Raw genomic sequence first — 15083 nt, 5'->3', positions numbered from 1 at the left:
AAGAAACTCTGCTCACACATCCAGAACTTCAACATGACTCATGACTTCCTTTTTTAAAATATTTTCTGCTGTTAGTTCCTGTTTCTGTTCACGCGATGGGCGTCCCCTTAAACCCCTGTGTGCATGTATGTGTGTGTCTGAAGTGAGCCTCAAGTGGACGATTTAGGAACTGCAGTTTTCAAAAAAATTTAAATTATCACATTAGATTAGAATAATTAATTTGATTATTAACTTTTACAATTAGAAAATTTGATTTTTTAATGTAAAGTGATAAATAAGTTTACTGATTTACTTTTTTATTGGTAATTGTTGCATAATCGCAATATTAGATTTGAGGGTGTGCTTCAACATCAATATTGGTACGACACAGTCATGCAATAATGACGTTAAAGCACGCCCTTCTCATGTAATATTGCTAATGTTTTATATGTTTCACGCTCTGTTTGCAGCACATGTTGATCTTAGTGAAAAAAAGTGAAAATGAATGAACTGGATCCGAACTTGAATGAACTCCAGGATAAACATTATTTACACTAAATTCTGTGAAGAACTTAATAATAATAAGTAAGAAGTTCCTCCATGAAGAACCTCTTCAGGTTTCTACACTTTGTGTTCTGTAAAAATCAACACACTGCACACACACTCACTGATTTAATCCATTTTTAATAAATAAATAGAGAAAAATAAGTTCATGGCTCCGTAGAGACGTGGTCCTAGTTACACTGCAGGTCAGTAGACACACTGAGGAGAAACAGGCTGCGATCACACAGGAACAAATGACGGGATTTTATCCCTCGTCTGCAGATTTCTGATGAAAGATGAGCTAAAGTTAAAAATCCAATTTGTTGTACCCGTGACGCTGCAGTGACTGACGGGGATGAGCTGTGTTCACCGAACTATCAGAGGAGGATGGAGCTTATTTTACAGCCTTCTTTAACTTTAAGAGGGAAAATATATATAAACACACATCGCCGTCAACGAATCTATCTGCCGTTTACTTTTCAGTGAGTTACTTTACAGTTATACGAGAACAACGTCCTGTCAGATCCAAGACACGTGGAGGTATATCGTGATAAATAACAGTAACAACATGCACAAAGTCACACATCTCTCCAGAGAATTAAAATCTTTGTCACGTTATAATATAAAAAAAAAACAAGAAAAGTTCATACCTGCACATCCAAAATAAAAACCTGTTATCAAACCTGTTGAGCGAACGAATGGAAGACCTGCATCCCGATCAACGAGCCTGTAGCAGTATCATACAGTGTGTTAGGACGAGTCGTCGGATCAGTAAGACTTTAAGATTTTTAAAGAGGAAATCAGAGCGTATATTACACAGCATCATATATTTTAAACAACAACAACTCCCGTTTCCAAAAAAAAAAGGTAGGTTAGTGCCATCTAGTGGTGAGATTGCAGATTGCAGTCAGTCGTAGAGAAGCTACGGTGGCTTTCAAGTGTCAAAAGTTGTATTTAGTTAGATATTCTGTTGATGGCGGACTCCATGTTAGAGGACCCGCTCCATGTGTAGATATTAAAGACTAATAATACAATAACAGTTCGTTTTTAAGGTGATTATATAATCACTGCTTGTTATATTAAATTCCTAAAAGTTACACACCTTAAATTAAAAACAGCACAAAGACGACATCACTGACAGTGACCCGCACTCTGTCCGGGTCCGGACCCAGAGCCGGAACCGACACATCATTGAGTTTTATACAGATTTTTTCTGTCTCTGATTGGCCGGTACTCGTTACCTTCGTGGGTTTGAGTTGGTTCACAGGTAGGGCGGACGTTTAATCTGACAGATTGCAGCCAAGTCGACCAATAACTTGTTGCCATGACGTTGAATTATAGCTTTCTTTGTTTGATTTGAGTTAAATCATAATGCAACTTAAACATGATGATGCTGAACGTGAGACCACCCCTGATGTAGAGGATGGACGGGCGTAAACGTGACGTTACCCACAGGTTTCTGAAGAGCCGCCATGTTTGTAGTCCTGCCTCTAATCTGAATATCGGCGTGAATAAAGACGTAAAGGACCCCACCTGTCAATCAAAGCGTCCGCGCTCTTTAATCCTGCATAACTTTAAGCCTTAATATAATGTGAACAGTCGTCTTTGTGCTGTTTTCAGATTAAATCTGGCGTTTCGATGTTTTTTCCAACATTTAGGTTTTTTTTTGGAAAAAACGGGGTTGTGTCGTCGCATCATAACAGTCTGTCTTATATTAAATAAGAGCTTTTAAACCGAAGAGAGAAGCAGGTTGTGCAAAGGGAAGAGGAACACGAGCACTACTCTGTAGCAGAAGCTGGTTTAATCTAACATATAGTAAAATATGAAATCATGGATCTACCGAGTTCTGGACCGCGTTCAGTAAGAAACATTTCATCGTCGTAGGCACCTTTTAAACAAACAAACAGACTATAGCTTATTCAGTAAGAACTGTTGTCCCGTCTCCGTCCTGTAGGTCCCGTTTTGTTTCGAAGCTACACAGTCTACTCGTTGTGATTCTACGCTCGCTCCTGTAGCAGCAGATGCGTGAGGTTTCTACGACTGTGCTGTACACCACATGTTAGTTACACGATGAGTGTCTGTATGTATGAAGCTGTACACGCCCATCCCGGTTGCGCCTACAGCACGTGGCAGCAGTTGTACTGAGCCAGCGGCAGGATCTTGGGCTTGTTGTGCGTCGGTATGTTGAAGGCCAGAGCTTTCTCGCACAGCGGGAACTGAAAGAGTCTTTCGCGCAGCTTGATGCTGTGTCGTTTGCCCTGCTCGGCCTTCGGCGCTGCCGTGTCGTCCCGCGGGCCCGGTGCATTGTGGGGGTTAGATCTGTCCGTCGAGAGGTCGTCTCTTCTGGCCTCGTCCGTCTTCTCGTCGTCTCTTTGCGCCTCCTTCTTGTTCAGGATGAGTTTGGCGGACGGTGCGAGGATGGAGGGTTGTGGAGGTTTGTTGGTGTTGTTGTTGGGTTCGGTCACGCCGTCCTTTCCGTCCTCTTGTGGACTCGTGGAGTCCGGCTGACTCCGACAGCACGGTACTGCCAAACCAGGCAGAGATGATGGCGGGACTTCGGGTGTCTGACGGGCCGGCTTGTCTCCGTGACTCAGCGGCTGGTCTGAAATCACACAGCCGCTGTCGTCTTCGTCCTCCTCGAGTATCTCCAACGAGCTTCCTAACTCTTCTTTTTGTTCAAGCACCTCCTCTTCTTCCTCCTCCTCCTCTTCTTCCTCCTCCTCCTCCTCACAGATCTGCTGTAGCGCCGGCAGGTTCTTGGGTGCCGGCGGCTCTTCAGCCGGTGGCGGACGGAGCGTGAAGCTGAGGTTGGGCTGCCATGGCCCGGGGAAACCCTGCTGTGGAAGGGGCCTCGCGGCGAGGAGGTCCCCGCACTCGGGCACTCCTGAGCGGGGAGAACTCGGAGAGAGGGCCCCCGAGAGCCAGTGAGGCGGCGCCTCCGGGCTGAGCAGGGCGTTGTCCAGCCCGTGCAGCCAGTCGTGGGCCTCGATCTCGTCGAGCGAAGCCCGGCGGGACGGATCCTTCTGGAGCATTCTGGAGATCAGACTGTTGGAGAGAAGACACAAAGGTTTATCATGAAACGTCTACTCAACCCGTGATCACATGACATGCTCGGTCAGATGCTCCACAATGTGTTTGCAGCCACAGATGATGCATAACAAACCGCTCAGGGTGTTTGTGCCTGCTGCTCTACGGCGTATAAAGCTTTTCATTCAGAGCGTTTTATGCAACCTGGACTGTCATTGTTCACTTTTATGTTTCAGTATTTTTAAACTCTCAATCAGAATCTGGTTTAAATTAAAGAAATTAGCTTTGGCATTGAACCTGGACAACAGTCTGGACTGGAGGAAGTTGACTCTAGTTCAGGTCCTTTGCTCAGATTTGGTTTATGTTTTTCTAAATATGCTTCTACATGTGGAAATATGCTACGTACTTCAATTGTTTCTTTTTTGCACGGAGGTATTTTACTCCTGGGAGGCTTCTGAACCGGACCGCGACGGAGCCGGTGGGGTTTCAAACATCGTGTATCACTGCGGTGCAGTTATTTCGGATGATGGACATTAATACATAACTTACACTGACTAAGACTGACTAAAGACAAAGTTACTGCAGAGTTTATGTATATTTTTACATGTTCTTCCTTTCCCTTAGACTTAAACTGATCGTCTGTCTGTCTGGTGTTTGTAATACTTAATGTAAAATGTTTATTATCAGTTCACAAGACACAGTTTAATTTATAAAATATGTTTCATTAATTTGGGCACTGTCACTTTAATCAAATGTTCATCAAACAGGATTAAACGGTACATTGTTAGGAGGGGGGGACTATTTTCAGCCGTGGATTAATCCACATTTGTCGCTCTAGTGAGTGTTTATGCCACCATGATGAGTGTTTGGTGATCGACTGGGAATATGTGGAGCAGTGTGTCTCACTGATGTCTGAATTCATGGAACAAACTTCCACTCATAGTTTGTTTTGGTCTTTTCATTGAATTTGTGTCGAGCTTCGACATTTTGAAAGACTTTTGAAGACCCGTACTTGTAAACAGGAAGCTGCAGTTCAAACTAAAACTGTGTGTGTGTGTCAGTGATGAGTGGGTTGATCCAAATTGAGCGGGTGGCCGTGGTCGCCTGCGGTCACGAGTCACCAAACAATATTTTTATTGATATTCGGGTCGCGGTTGGTCGGGTCGTTTGAAATAAAGATGCCGAGTAAAGTTTTGATGCGGGACAAAAAGACAGATTTTCCCAACACGTGGAACTGAGCAATGCCACTAAACCGCATTTTAAATGGATATAATAACTCAGTAATGCCAGTTTTATGTAGCCCGATGACACAAAGAAGTTAATCAAGAGTATAGACTACTTTTTAAAATGCGGGTCAGGAAGCGGGTTGGGTACAATATTTCACAATTGTTTGCTGCGGTCCGAGTTCGGGCGGGTTAGTTTAAAACGTCGGTGGGTGCGGGTCGATCAAACATGGACCCGTGCATCACTGGTGTGTGTGTGTTTTGGTTGGAGGTGTGAGGAGTGAAGGTGAAGTGAGAAGACACATGAGTACATGTTAGTGTTTGTGTCTGTGGCTCAAGGACACGGACGCCAAAACATGCTGAGTTAAGAGGAGGTTTTCAGTGAAGCCACTGTCGTGCCAGAACAGGAGCTGCGCACTACATAGGTTAGTATCATGGGTCACGTTAGCTGCTAAATGATGTTGGATGTTTTCTGAAGTACTCACTCCCTGCAGTCGTCTGAAACGTGTTCGGGGACGCAGTAGCGACAGTCGAGAATCATCACCAGAGTCTCGCTGTCGTTGGTTTCCTGGAACGGAGGAACTCCACACACCAACATGTACAGGATCACCCCGAGAGACCAGATATCTGGAACACACACACACACACACACAAAGCACAAAAATTAGCCTTAAATAGCAAATCATGTCAGGTCTTAAAATAGCCGACAGTCCCTCTGCAAGCGTCGCGGTTCATCAGGGAGGTTTAAAAATATTCGTCCTTTTTTTGAATTTGACGTAAAAAAACACTCACAGGAGTTCTGACTTGAAAAATGGATCGACTCTGGATCGACGTCAAAATAAAAACAATCCCTGCTGAGTGCTGTTAGCTCAGTTTGTTAGCCGGGCTGCCTGGACCGTGAGCTCAGAGCAGAGTGTTAGTGTTTGCGCTACAGGCGTTTCGGACCACCGGGAGGAAGAAGAGGAGGTTTACAGGAGCCAGTGTCGTGCCAGAACAGGAGCTGGACAATACATCAGTTAGTATGATGGGTCAGGTTAGCTGCTAAACTCATTTCTAAAGCTATAAATAAGAAATCCACTCACTGTGTTTTGCTGGATGGTGTTTTCCATCCATGGCCGTATTCTGTTACGTTAGCTTGCTTGGATGAATTGCTAACTCGCTAACGTAAACCACAATCTAACAAAATATCTGACATGTTTTGTAGTAACGTTAGCTTTTGACTTTGGACTCTGTTTTAGTAGTATGTGCTCCATTTCGAAGCTAACGTTAGCTCATGTTGCACACTGTTTGTTGGCAAAGGCTCAGCAGCCTCTACGGACATGATGGCAGAGGAGAAGAGAGTGAAGAGGACGCTGACGGAGGAAGCTAAGAAGAGAAAAAGGAGAGAGTGAGCGAGCAAGAAGCCGCCGGGCAAGAGTAAATGTGGGACTGACTTTTAGTGGTTGGTGAGAGCTTGGTGAAATAAAATACTCGAGTACAGCTGGACATAGTTACCACAGTGGGATTACACGATAAAATATGTATGTATGTCGTGTAGCTTTAAGTTTGCCTCCGGACTCAAACAGACTTCCTGCCGCTGAGCGACAGTGCTGACAGTGTGTTCTTTCCCCGTCTCCTCCCTTTCCTTCCCCTTCCAGCCGCCTCCCTCCCTCCCACCCTCGCTCGTCCTCATGCAGACTCGGTCCGTATGAACTCAGAACAGCCTGAACCCGACGAGAACACTGTGGCCGGTTCAAGGAAACACACACACACTCTCTCTGTCACACACACACACGAAGAGGAAAGGGAGCTGGGGGCTGAAGGCCACACAACAAACAGAGGGTTTGTTGTGGCGTCGTGCTATTCTGAGAATGATCTTGCGTTCCTTCTTTTCCTCCTTGTGTTTCTGCACAAACTGTTCACACTGTGTTAACCCTGATGCAACAACAGAAATAAAGACAGATCATGTATCCGATAAACGCTGCGCCTGCTAATATCAGATTCGTTTCGTGAGTCTGTTAAAGGACGATTACAGTTTTTTTAGAGTTTTATTTTCATATTAAAACCACAATAATTTTTAAAACATGTGGCTGTTCGACTTCCACTTTACTCCAGAGAGGTTATTTGCATTTTCTGCATAGTAATCACATGTATGATGAAGTGAAGCCAACAAAAACTGCAGTTCCTCTAACATCCACTTGAGGCTGGCTCCAGAAGTGAGTCAGTCTCCATAAGTCCCCATGTCCAAATGTCCAACTTCACAGCAGAAATAAACATGTTTACAGCCTGGTACAAAAAACTGTTTTGGTCTCTGTAGCTAATTTCCCCGTTCATGACAACTGTACTGAGGGTGAATTTATATACAACTCACCTGTTCACATTATATTAAGGCTTAAAGTTATGCAGGATTAAGAGCGTGGACGCTTTGATTGACAGGTTGGTGCTGTTACAGGTGGCTTGTTTGAGCAACCAGGCGTCATTCAGCCCAACAATGATCCACGCCTACCAACATGAAACATCAAAATAGTTGCTGATCAATTCAAACAGTTGACAGTGAGATTCATGAGTCCTATCAACAGAAATATGTGAATAACCTTTGTGTCCGCACACTATAGTTCATTCAGATTATCACCAGCCCCTCGTGTGATAAACATTCAGCCGCTGTCCCACATTTACGCTCACGATAGTCCAAACAACAGCCCTCAGTCCTCGCCACACAATGTACACTCCACGTGCACGCTCACGGGCGCGCTCATTCCAGTGTGAAGAAGTGTTATGCAACTGGGAGGAGAAGCCGCTGAGTGCTGGGAGTGTACTTTTCTCTGCTCGCTGGGGAATATCACACGCTCTCACTATGCACTAGAGTCCTGCTGATAACACACACACACACACACACACACATACATTCCCACATTACCAACAGGGGACTATCACTCCACACAGTTCAAGTGGGGACTTTATTAACAAGCCCATTATTACAGCAGTCATTTTAATTTCATCTTCTGTGTTCCTGTTGGTCTTCCAAAAGTTTCCATTTTAAAGAGGGTTTGAGGGTTTTTAGACATAATTTAAAGGGAACCTCTAAAAATGTGGCGGTCCTCTGTTGGCGAATGTGTAATCATAGTAAAGTCCACTGTTGGGTAGGACCGCAAGTACCCGCACACACACACACAGAGGATGTAGATGGGTTAAATGTGAGCTGGTCCTGGTTCTGTGTTTGGCTCTTGGCCCTGCTGTTTTTTTAAACAGCGCATTTCCAGACCAAGTACGTCATAAAGGGTCAACAAAGCTTGACCCGCTTCGAAGGGTCGTCCAAGTTTGGACAAGAAGCTTTTTTTTGTCCAGATTTAGAGGACAAAATGTATCCCAGCATCCTTTTGCCATTAAGCCATTTTTTACATGTCTCAGTATTCAGACTGAATCATCCTGACAAATCTGAGAAGCAGATGATTGATACTGTTTGTACATTTATGCGTGTCGTTTTTCTTTGTGTTAATTATTTTATGGGACAGCTGGAGACAAGGTGGAGTGATAAACAGCAATCATTGTTATTTTTTATGACTTTGCGTTGCCACCTTTTAGTGACTTTAGCGTAACTCAGGTGGATCTTTTGAGGAACTGCAGTTTTTCGGTTTAATTTCAATATTTGTACGCACAATTATAATCTTTTAAGAGGCGGATTGTTTTTGTCAAAATCAAAGTGGTGATGCATGAAGTTAGGAGACATGATTTCAACATGATTTAAAATTAGTAAGACAATGTAAATAAATGGTTTTGGTGTCAGTTGATTGGAGTGTGAGCGCTCTAAAGTCAGAGACAGAGTATAAAGATTCATTTAGTATAATAACTTCTCTTTGGCATCATCGTATACGCCGTCATTTCTCTGCTCCAGGGTGGCTGCTTGTTTCCAGAAAGCGTTTTCAGACAAAAGCTCTCTGTCTGTGTTTTTATATAAACTTGAAGGCTGCTGGTCTGTTTATTTCCAAAGCGTTCAAAGCCCTGAACCGGCACGCCGCCACCAGACATGTTGGAAATAATGAAAACAGTGCAGAGAACAAATCACGCCTCTGAGCAACTGAATCTAAAAACAGTCGCATCACTTTGGGGGAAATTAAACGAAGTCTGATTCCATTTTTACTACAGCCTACATGTCATGTGGAGAATATCTTTACAAACTTAGAGCAACATTTTCTAACAGAACCAACTATTTCACTGAGAGGAGGTTTTCAGGAGCTGGTGTCGTGCCAGAACAGGAGCTGGGTACCACATAAGTTAGTATCATGGGTCACGTTAGCTGCTAAACTCATCTGGAAAGCTATAAATAACACATCCACGACTCTGCACCGGGGGGAGTGTTAGTGTTTCTACTACAGGCGTTTTGGACCATCGGGAAGAAGAAGAAGAGGTTTACAGAGCCAGTGTCGTGCCAGAACAGGAGCTGGACAATACATAAGTTAGTATCATGGGTCATAGCTGGCTGCTGTCGGTGACCTCGCTGATGTTTGGCTGTTAGTGCTGCTCACAGTCAGAGTGTGTATCTGACGCCCAGACAGTTTACAGTATCTAACAAATGCAGAAGTTCCTCCAGTTCAGCTCGTCCTCCGTTCTTATCTCATTACCCAGACCCAACTTCTCCGTCATAACTCACCGATCATCGTCATATTTATGTTCGTGTACGTACAAAACTATCTCTGTCAGTAAATCTTAAAGACTTAAAGTGTCACCAGCGTGCGAGCATGTGGCACTAACACGCTAACCACACGCATGATGTGCACACACGGCGACTGACGGGCGGATATTATGTAACTGTAGGTTTGTTTTGTTAAAAGGCAAGACGCCCTGTGGACCTTCCTGTCTCCCTGCACATCATATGACTATCATCAAACACACACACACACATAGAGATATATAATTATAGAGTTTTGTGTGTTTGTGTGTTGTATTTAATATATACCCACCGTAGAATTAAGTCTGTTTATAGATAGAAACACACAAAGGACAGTGTGTGAATGATTGAGACGGGTTTATGAGTCACCTCGCTAAGCTGAGATCATTGAGGGACATCGCTTTCTGTGTACAGGATTATCTCACACACCACACACTCACACACATGTGAATTATGTGTGTGTAGGTGTGTGTGTGTGTGTGTGTGTGTGTGTGTGGGGAGGGGGGGTGTATCCTATCAAAGTGATGATATAATCGTGATATGCACAGGTCGACTCGTGTCACAGTGAAATAGAAACAGAAAAGTGCACTCGAGTTGAAGTGAAGCAGAAAAAAACAGTCTTAAAGGATGTCATCACACACACACACACACACACACACACACAGGGGTTTAAATGGACGCCCATCGCGTGAACACTTATAGAAACAGGAACCAACAGCAGAAAATATTTAAAAAAGGAAGTCATGAGTCATGTTGAAGTTCTGGATGTGTGAGCAGAGTTTCTTCATCGGCGTCAACAACGCCCTTAAAGGAGAACACACCGCCGACACACAGAGACATTTTTAAAGAACTTTTTATCACAGTCGAGGTCGCGGCGTCGTACCGAGAACATCAGCTGTGATTCGCTCGTCAACAGTTCTACAGGCGACTGTTTATTAGTTAACCGTCAGCATCAGTCCAACAGCTGGATCTACAACAAGCTGCAACCTCCGTGTCTGTGAGGTGAAGCCTAAAAGCTGCAGTTCCTCTAACGTCCACTTGAGGCTGGCTCCAGAAGTGAGTCAGTCTCCATAAGTCCCCATGTCCAAATGTCCAACTTCACAGCAGAAATAAACATGTTTACAGCCTGGTACAAAAAACAGTTTTGGTCTCTGTAGCTAATTTCCCCGTTCATGACAACTGTACTGAGGGTGAATTTATATACAACTCACCTGTTCACATTATATTAAGGCTTAAAGTTATGCAGGATTAAGAGCGTGGACGCTTTGATTGACAGTTACAGCCGTCACCGATGGCTTCGTTTAGTAACCAGGCGTCATTCCTGATTTCTACGTTGGTGACGTCACGGATACGCTGTCCATTCTTTATACTGTCAGCGGTCGACACGTTTAGTACGGGAACCACTGACGTCCTTTATCTCGTGTTTTTACGGACACGTAAGGAATATTTCTTAAAGGGACAGCGCAGGTTTACTCCAGACTGATAACATGTTTATTTTGTCAACGCTACACAAACACTAAGGTAACCGTCAGAGCATGATAAGGTTGTCTGAAGGTTTGTCTCGTGAAGTTTGTTACAATCTAAGGTGGCTGATGACTGTTAATGTAACGTTCACGTAACGTTAATGTAACGGTTATTATATTCATCGTCAGGATTGATGGCGTGGTGGTGATTGATGTTACATGCTGCAACCACCAAACCACCAACCTTTCTGCTCCGGATAAACAGCGATGCACGGTGCTTCCCCTTTCTGCACTCTGTCTCTCACACACACACACACACACACACACACACACACACACACACGTATATAAATGCTTGCTATGCAGTGTGAGAGCCCGGTGGTGAGCTGCAGTGTTTGGTTCCACTGCAGAACGTGCCCAGTTGGCTCGTGGCTGGCTTGCTTAGACTGACCCAGATACACACACTAATCCTTTACACACACACACACACACACACATATATATTTATATATATTTACACACACATGCAGATCTATACATACGCACAAGCACAAACACATACGTAAATACAGATGTGAGTATGCAGAGCAGGAACACACCGACATGCTAGAAAATACAGAAACAGATGCACAGAGACGAATGTGGCTACACACACACACACACACACAGACACACATACACACACACAGAGAAAGTGATGAATGAAAACAAGCAGCTGAATTTTTGTTTCAACGTTCGTCCTTAAAGCAACATTTCGCCACGTTTCTCTCATGAACTAACTAGATTTTAAATCACACTGCCAGTGTCGTGCCAGAACAGGAGCCGGACAATACATAACTAGTTTAGACGCGCTTTAGTCGTTGACCTGAGTACATCTGACCTCTGGCTATGACTGTGATTTAATGTGTCTAACTGGAAGTCTGCACACACTCCGTCCCTCACCACTGAGGTTGTGACCAGTTTGACCTACGTCCAACTCACCCACAGCCGGAGCGTCGTACTCTTCTCCCAGCAGAATCTCTGGAGCCGAGTACGCCAGCGACCCGCAGCTCGTGGCCAACATCGTCCCGGGTTGGAATAAGTTGCTGAACCCAAAGTCCGTCAGCTTCACCGCCCCCTGCTGGGGAAAGAACACCACGTTTTCGGGTTTCAGGTCCCGGTGCACCACGTGGAGCTGATGGCAGTACGCCACGGCGCGCACGATCTGGGCAAAGTGGCGCTTGGCGGTTTCCTCGGCGACGCCTCCCTCGTGGCGGAGGATGTAGTCGTAGAGGTCGCCCCCCTCGGCTAGCTCCATGACCAGGAAGAGGGTGTTGGGCGTGTCGATGACCTCGTAGAGGCGAACGACGTTGGGATGCTGCACGAGCCTCATGCACCTGAAAATAAGTCGGAAACGGTGGTGAGACGTCCTAACAGGGAACCTCTTAAACTCTCTCGGGATAACTCACCTCACTTCCTGTAAGAGGTGGCTCGTCGCCATCACGTCGAGCTTCGTCTTGTCGATCATCTTCACCGCAACCAGTTGCCCGGTGTTGATGTGACGAGCCAGTTTGACCACGGCGAAGTGGCCCCTCCCCAACGTCCGACCCAGGTGGTACAGTCCGCTGAGATCTGAGCGACCGAGGCCGAGAGGTCCATCCCGGACCGAGGTAACGTCTCCGGAGGAGTCCATGCTTGTCTCCGGGAAGATGACGGAGACGTTGGAAAAAGAAAACAAAGTTGTGTGAAGAGGTCAGGGATGGGGCGCGGGGTTCCTCAGTGGTGGGGAGTTACCGCCTGGCAGGACAAAGAGAAGACAACAATGAGACCAAACAACAGCGCCGACGATGATTCAGGCCTTTGGCCCAAAGGGAGAACGGCTTAGATGAGGTCAGCTGCTACTAATGCATCACCACCCCCCTCCTACTCCAGCTGCGGAGCACAAACAGATTAATATTTCACATCTTTTAAACAAAAGAACAAGTTTTAAATTAAGCAGATTACAACGTCTGCGATTATATTACAACGGGTAAAAATATTCTTTGATCCGTCCCGCAACGTTGAAGCGCCGTGTTTGCCTCTAGCTCAAATAACACCCATCCAGCACAAATGGACAAATCAATACTGTAACAGGAAACCTTAATGTATGTATACGTGTGTGTGTGTGTGTGTGTGTGTGTGTGTGTGTGTGTGTGTTTCGGCTAAGAGGGTCAAAAGGTGGCGTTAGACCTGATGATGTCATCAGATCTTTCTCGCGGTAACAAGTTTTCAGCCGCCGCCATCATCATCATCATCATCAACAACTTACAGCAGCATCGCCGTCACCGTTAAAAGAACGTTTCCCCGGTGACACTTAAAGGTACAGCGCGTCGGATTTAGTGACATCTAGTGGTGAGTGTGTACGAGAAGCTACGGTGGCTAGTGGTGGGCGGATCGATCCAAATATCGATATTACCGATTCTTTACTTTAAGTTCCGCTCTTGCTTTGCTGCAGTTTCGGCAAAAAGGGCTTTTTTTAGGGGTTGTTAGGTTGTTTACATATTATTTATATTTTCACCAGTTGTTGTTTTTGTTGTTGAGAATTTTAATTTAATTTTTGTATTATAGTTTCTCAACAGTACTTGTTTGTTTTTGATTTGTTTACTGGTTTGCGACTAAATTTTATTTAAGATTTTTCTGAAAAAAAAATAAATAAAAATTCTATTTAATTATAAACTCTCCTAATTCTGTCCTGGGTTTTAAGTCAATTTTATTTATTTATTTTATTATTATATGACTTACTAATGTAAGTCAATATTATTATTATATTATTATTTTAACTGTTTAATAATAAAAAAGGAAACATCACAAAAACGCTTAAGGTCATGAAAATTAATTGAGATTTAGCGATTCAATGACGCATCCACCTTATTTATTGAAAAGTATCGGTATCGGCGATACTGGCCCGTATTTACTTGGTATCGGAGGAGGTCATCGCTGTTGAGGCTCCTTTAAATATTTAGAGATCCTATATAATTATATATTCTGTAAAACTACAAGTCAAAGCAAATGTTATTGTCACTTGTTACATTGTGGCGGCGTATTGTTGACACATTGCTTCTTCGGTTCAAAGATTGTTGCTTTTCTTGCGCTAAATAAAAAAACTGAGATTTGTCGACATTTAACTTCCTTAAAACTTAAACATTTCTTCTTCTACATCAGATATAGATAAGACATAAAAAATCATTTATTAATCTGATTATATGACACTGAAAACATAGTTATTTATGTTATATTCCATACCTAAAAGTTTTGCGACCCACTGAATACCCCTCACTTCACACTCTCATTTCAAGCTTCGAGTGTTTGCTTTGTCTCCTCAGAGCTGCTGTACAAGGCTAATTCAATGCTAATAAAGACATAACAGTTCGTTTATTAAAGGTGAGTACATGTTGTATTGCACCCACTGAATACCCCTCACGTCACGCTCTAATTCCAAGCTTGTGTCGAACACGGAAAAGGTCCCACGCAGATGTTCAGTGTTTGGTTTGTCCCTTCAGGGCTGCTGTAGTTAGAGAAGACGAATACATCGCGACCCACTGAATACCCCTCACTTCACGCTCTCGTTTCAAGCTGTCAAACTTGGTTTGTCCCTTCTCGGCTGCCGTAGAAACACGGTGGACCCGCTCCTTTATTTTAAAGGTGTTTGTTATTTTCAGGTGATTAATTAATTAATTAATTAATTAATATAAACTGAGTTACGGACATTATATTCCATTCCTAAAAGTTACACACTGGACCTTTAAACCTCCCCCTCTGGCCCGGCTGTGCACAGCCAGGCCTCGCACCGTGTTAACCCGGGTTAAACACTTCTACCCGGTCCAAAAACAAACTAACTGTGTCCTGTCGCCTCGGGCCGGGATGCGACACTCACCTGTCCGCTCACCTGTCCGCAGTCATACATGTCACTGACACTGAGCCGCATGAAGCCGAACCCGTCCGGACCGAACTTACCATTGTTGTGCTGTAATATCCCGCAGCTGGCGCGCGCGGCTCCGGCTAACGGTCCTGGCTGCTCGCGCTCACTTCACGTGAATAACAGCGCCTCTTCATCAGACTCCATGTTGTTAGTCCGTACTTTAATTCAAACACACACACACACACACACACACACACTCACAGGGGCTCTCGTGAAGCTTGTGTGCCTGTGATGTGATCGCGCGCTCGCTGCATGCGCAGTACAAG

General features: G+C 44.4%; 1 protein-coding gene across 1 annotated transcript; it reads right to left on the bottom strand.

Annotated features, from left to right (window-relative positions):
• Window positions 1-643: 643 nt before the first annotated feature.
• On the bottom strand, window positions 644-15083 carry snrkb (SNF related kinase b). The gene is made up of 5 exons (XM_010751230.3): window positions 14853-15083; window positions 12329-12656; window positions 11862-12256; window positions 5258-5399; window positions 644-3567 (listed from the first exon to the last, which is right to left on the bottom strand). The coding sequence occupies exons 2-5, from the start codon at window positions 12550-12552 to the stop codon at window positions 2640-2642; spliced, it is 1689 nt and encodes a 562-aa protein (XP_010749532.3). The 5' UTR covers window positions 12553-12656; window positions 14853-15083; the 3' UTR covers window positions 644-2639.

This window comes from Larimichthys crocea, chromosome XX (genome assembly GCF_000972845.2).
Source record: "Larimichthys crocea isolate SSNF chromosome XX, L_crocea_2.0, whole genome shotgun sequence".
Lineage (NCBI taxonomy): Eukaryota > Metazoa > Chordata > Actinopteri > Sciaenidae > Larimichthys > Larimichthys crocea.
This window is presented reverse-complemented; position numbering and strand designations above follow the sequence as displayed.

Bases quoted from the DNA above. Each gene is read 5' to 3' on its own strand.
- snrkb (XM_010751230.3), bottom strand. From the start codon at position 12,552: ATGGACTCCTCCGGAGACGTTACCTCGGTCCGGGATGGACCTCTCGGC. The intron at 12,257-12,328 runs GTGAGTTATCCC...ACTTATTTTCAG, and splicing joins CACCTCTTACAGGAAGTGAG to GTGCATGAGGCTCGTGCAGC. The intron at 3,568-5,257 runs GTGAGTACTTCA...TCTCTCCAACAG, and splicing joins GTTTCAGACGACTGCAGGGA to TCTGATCTCCAGAATGCTCC.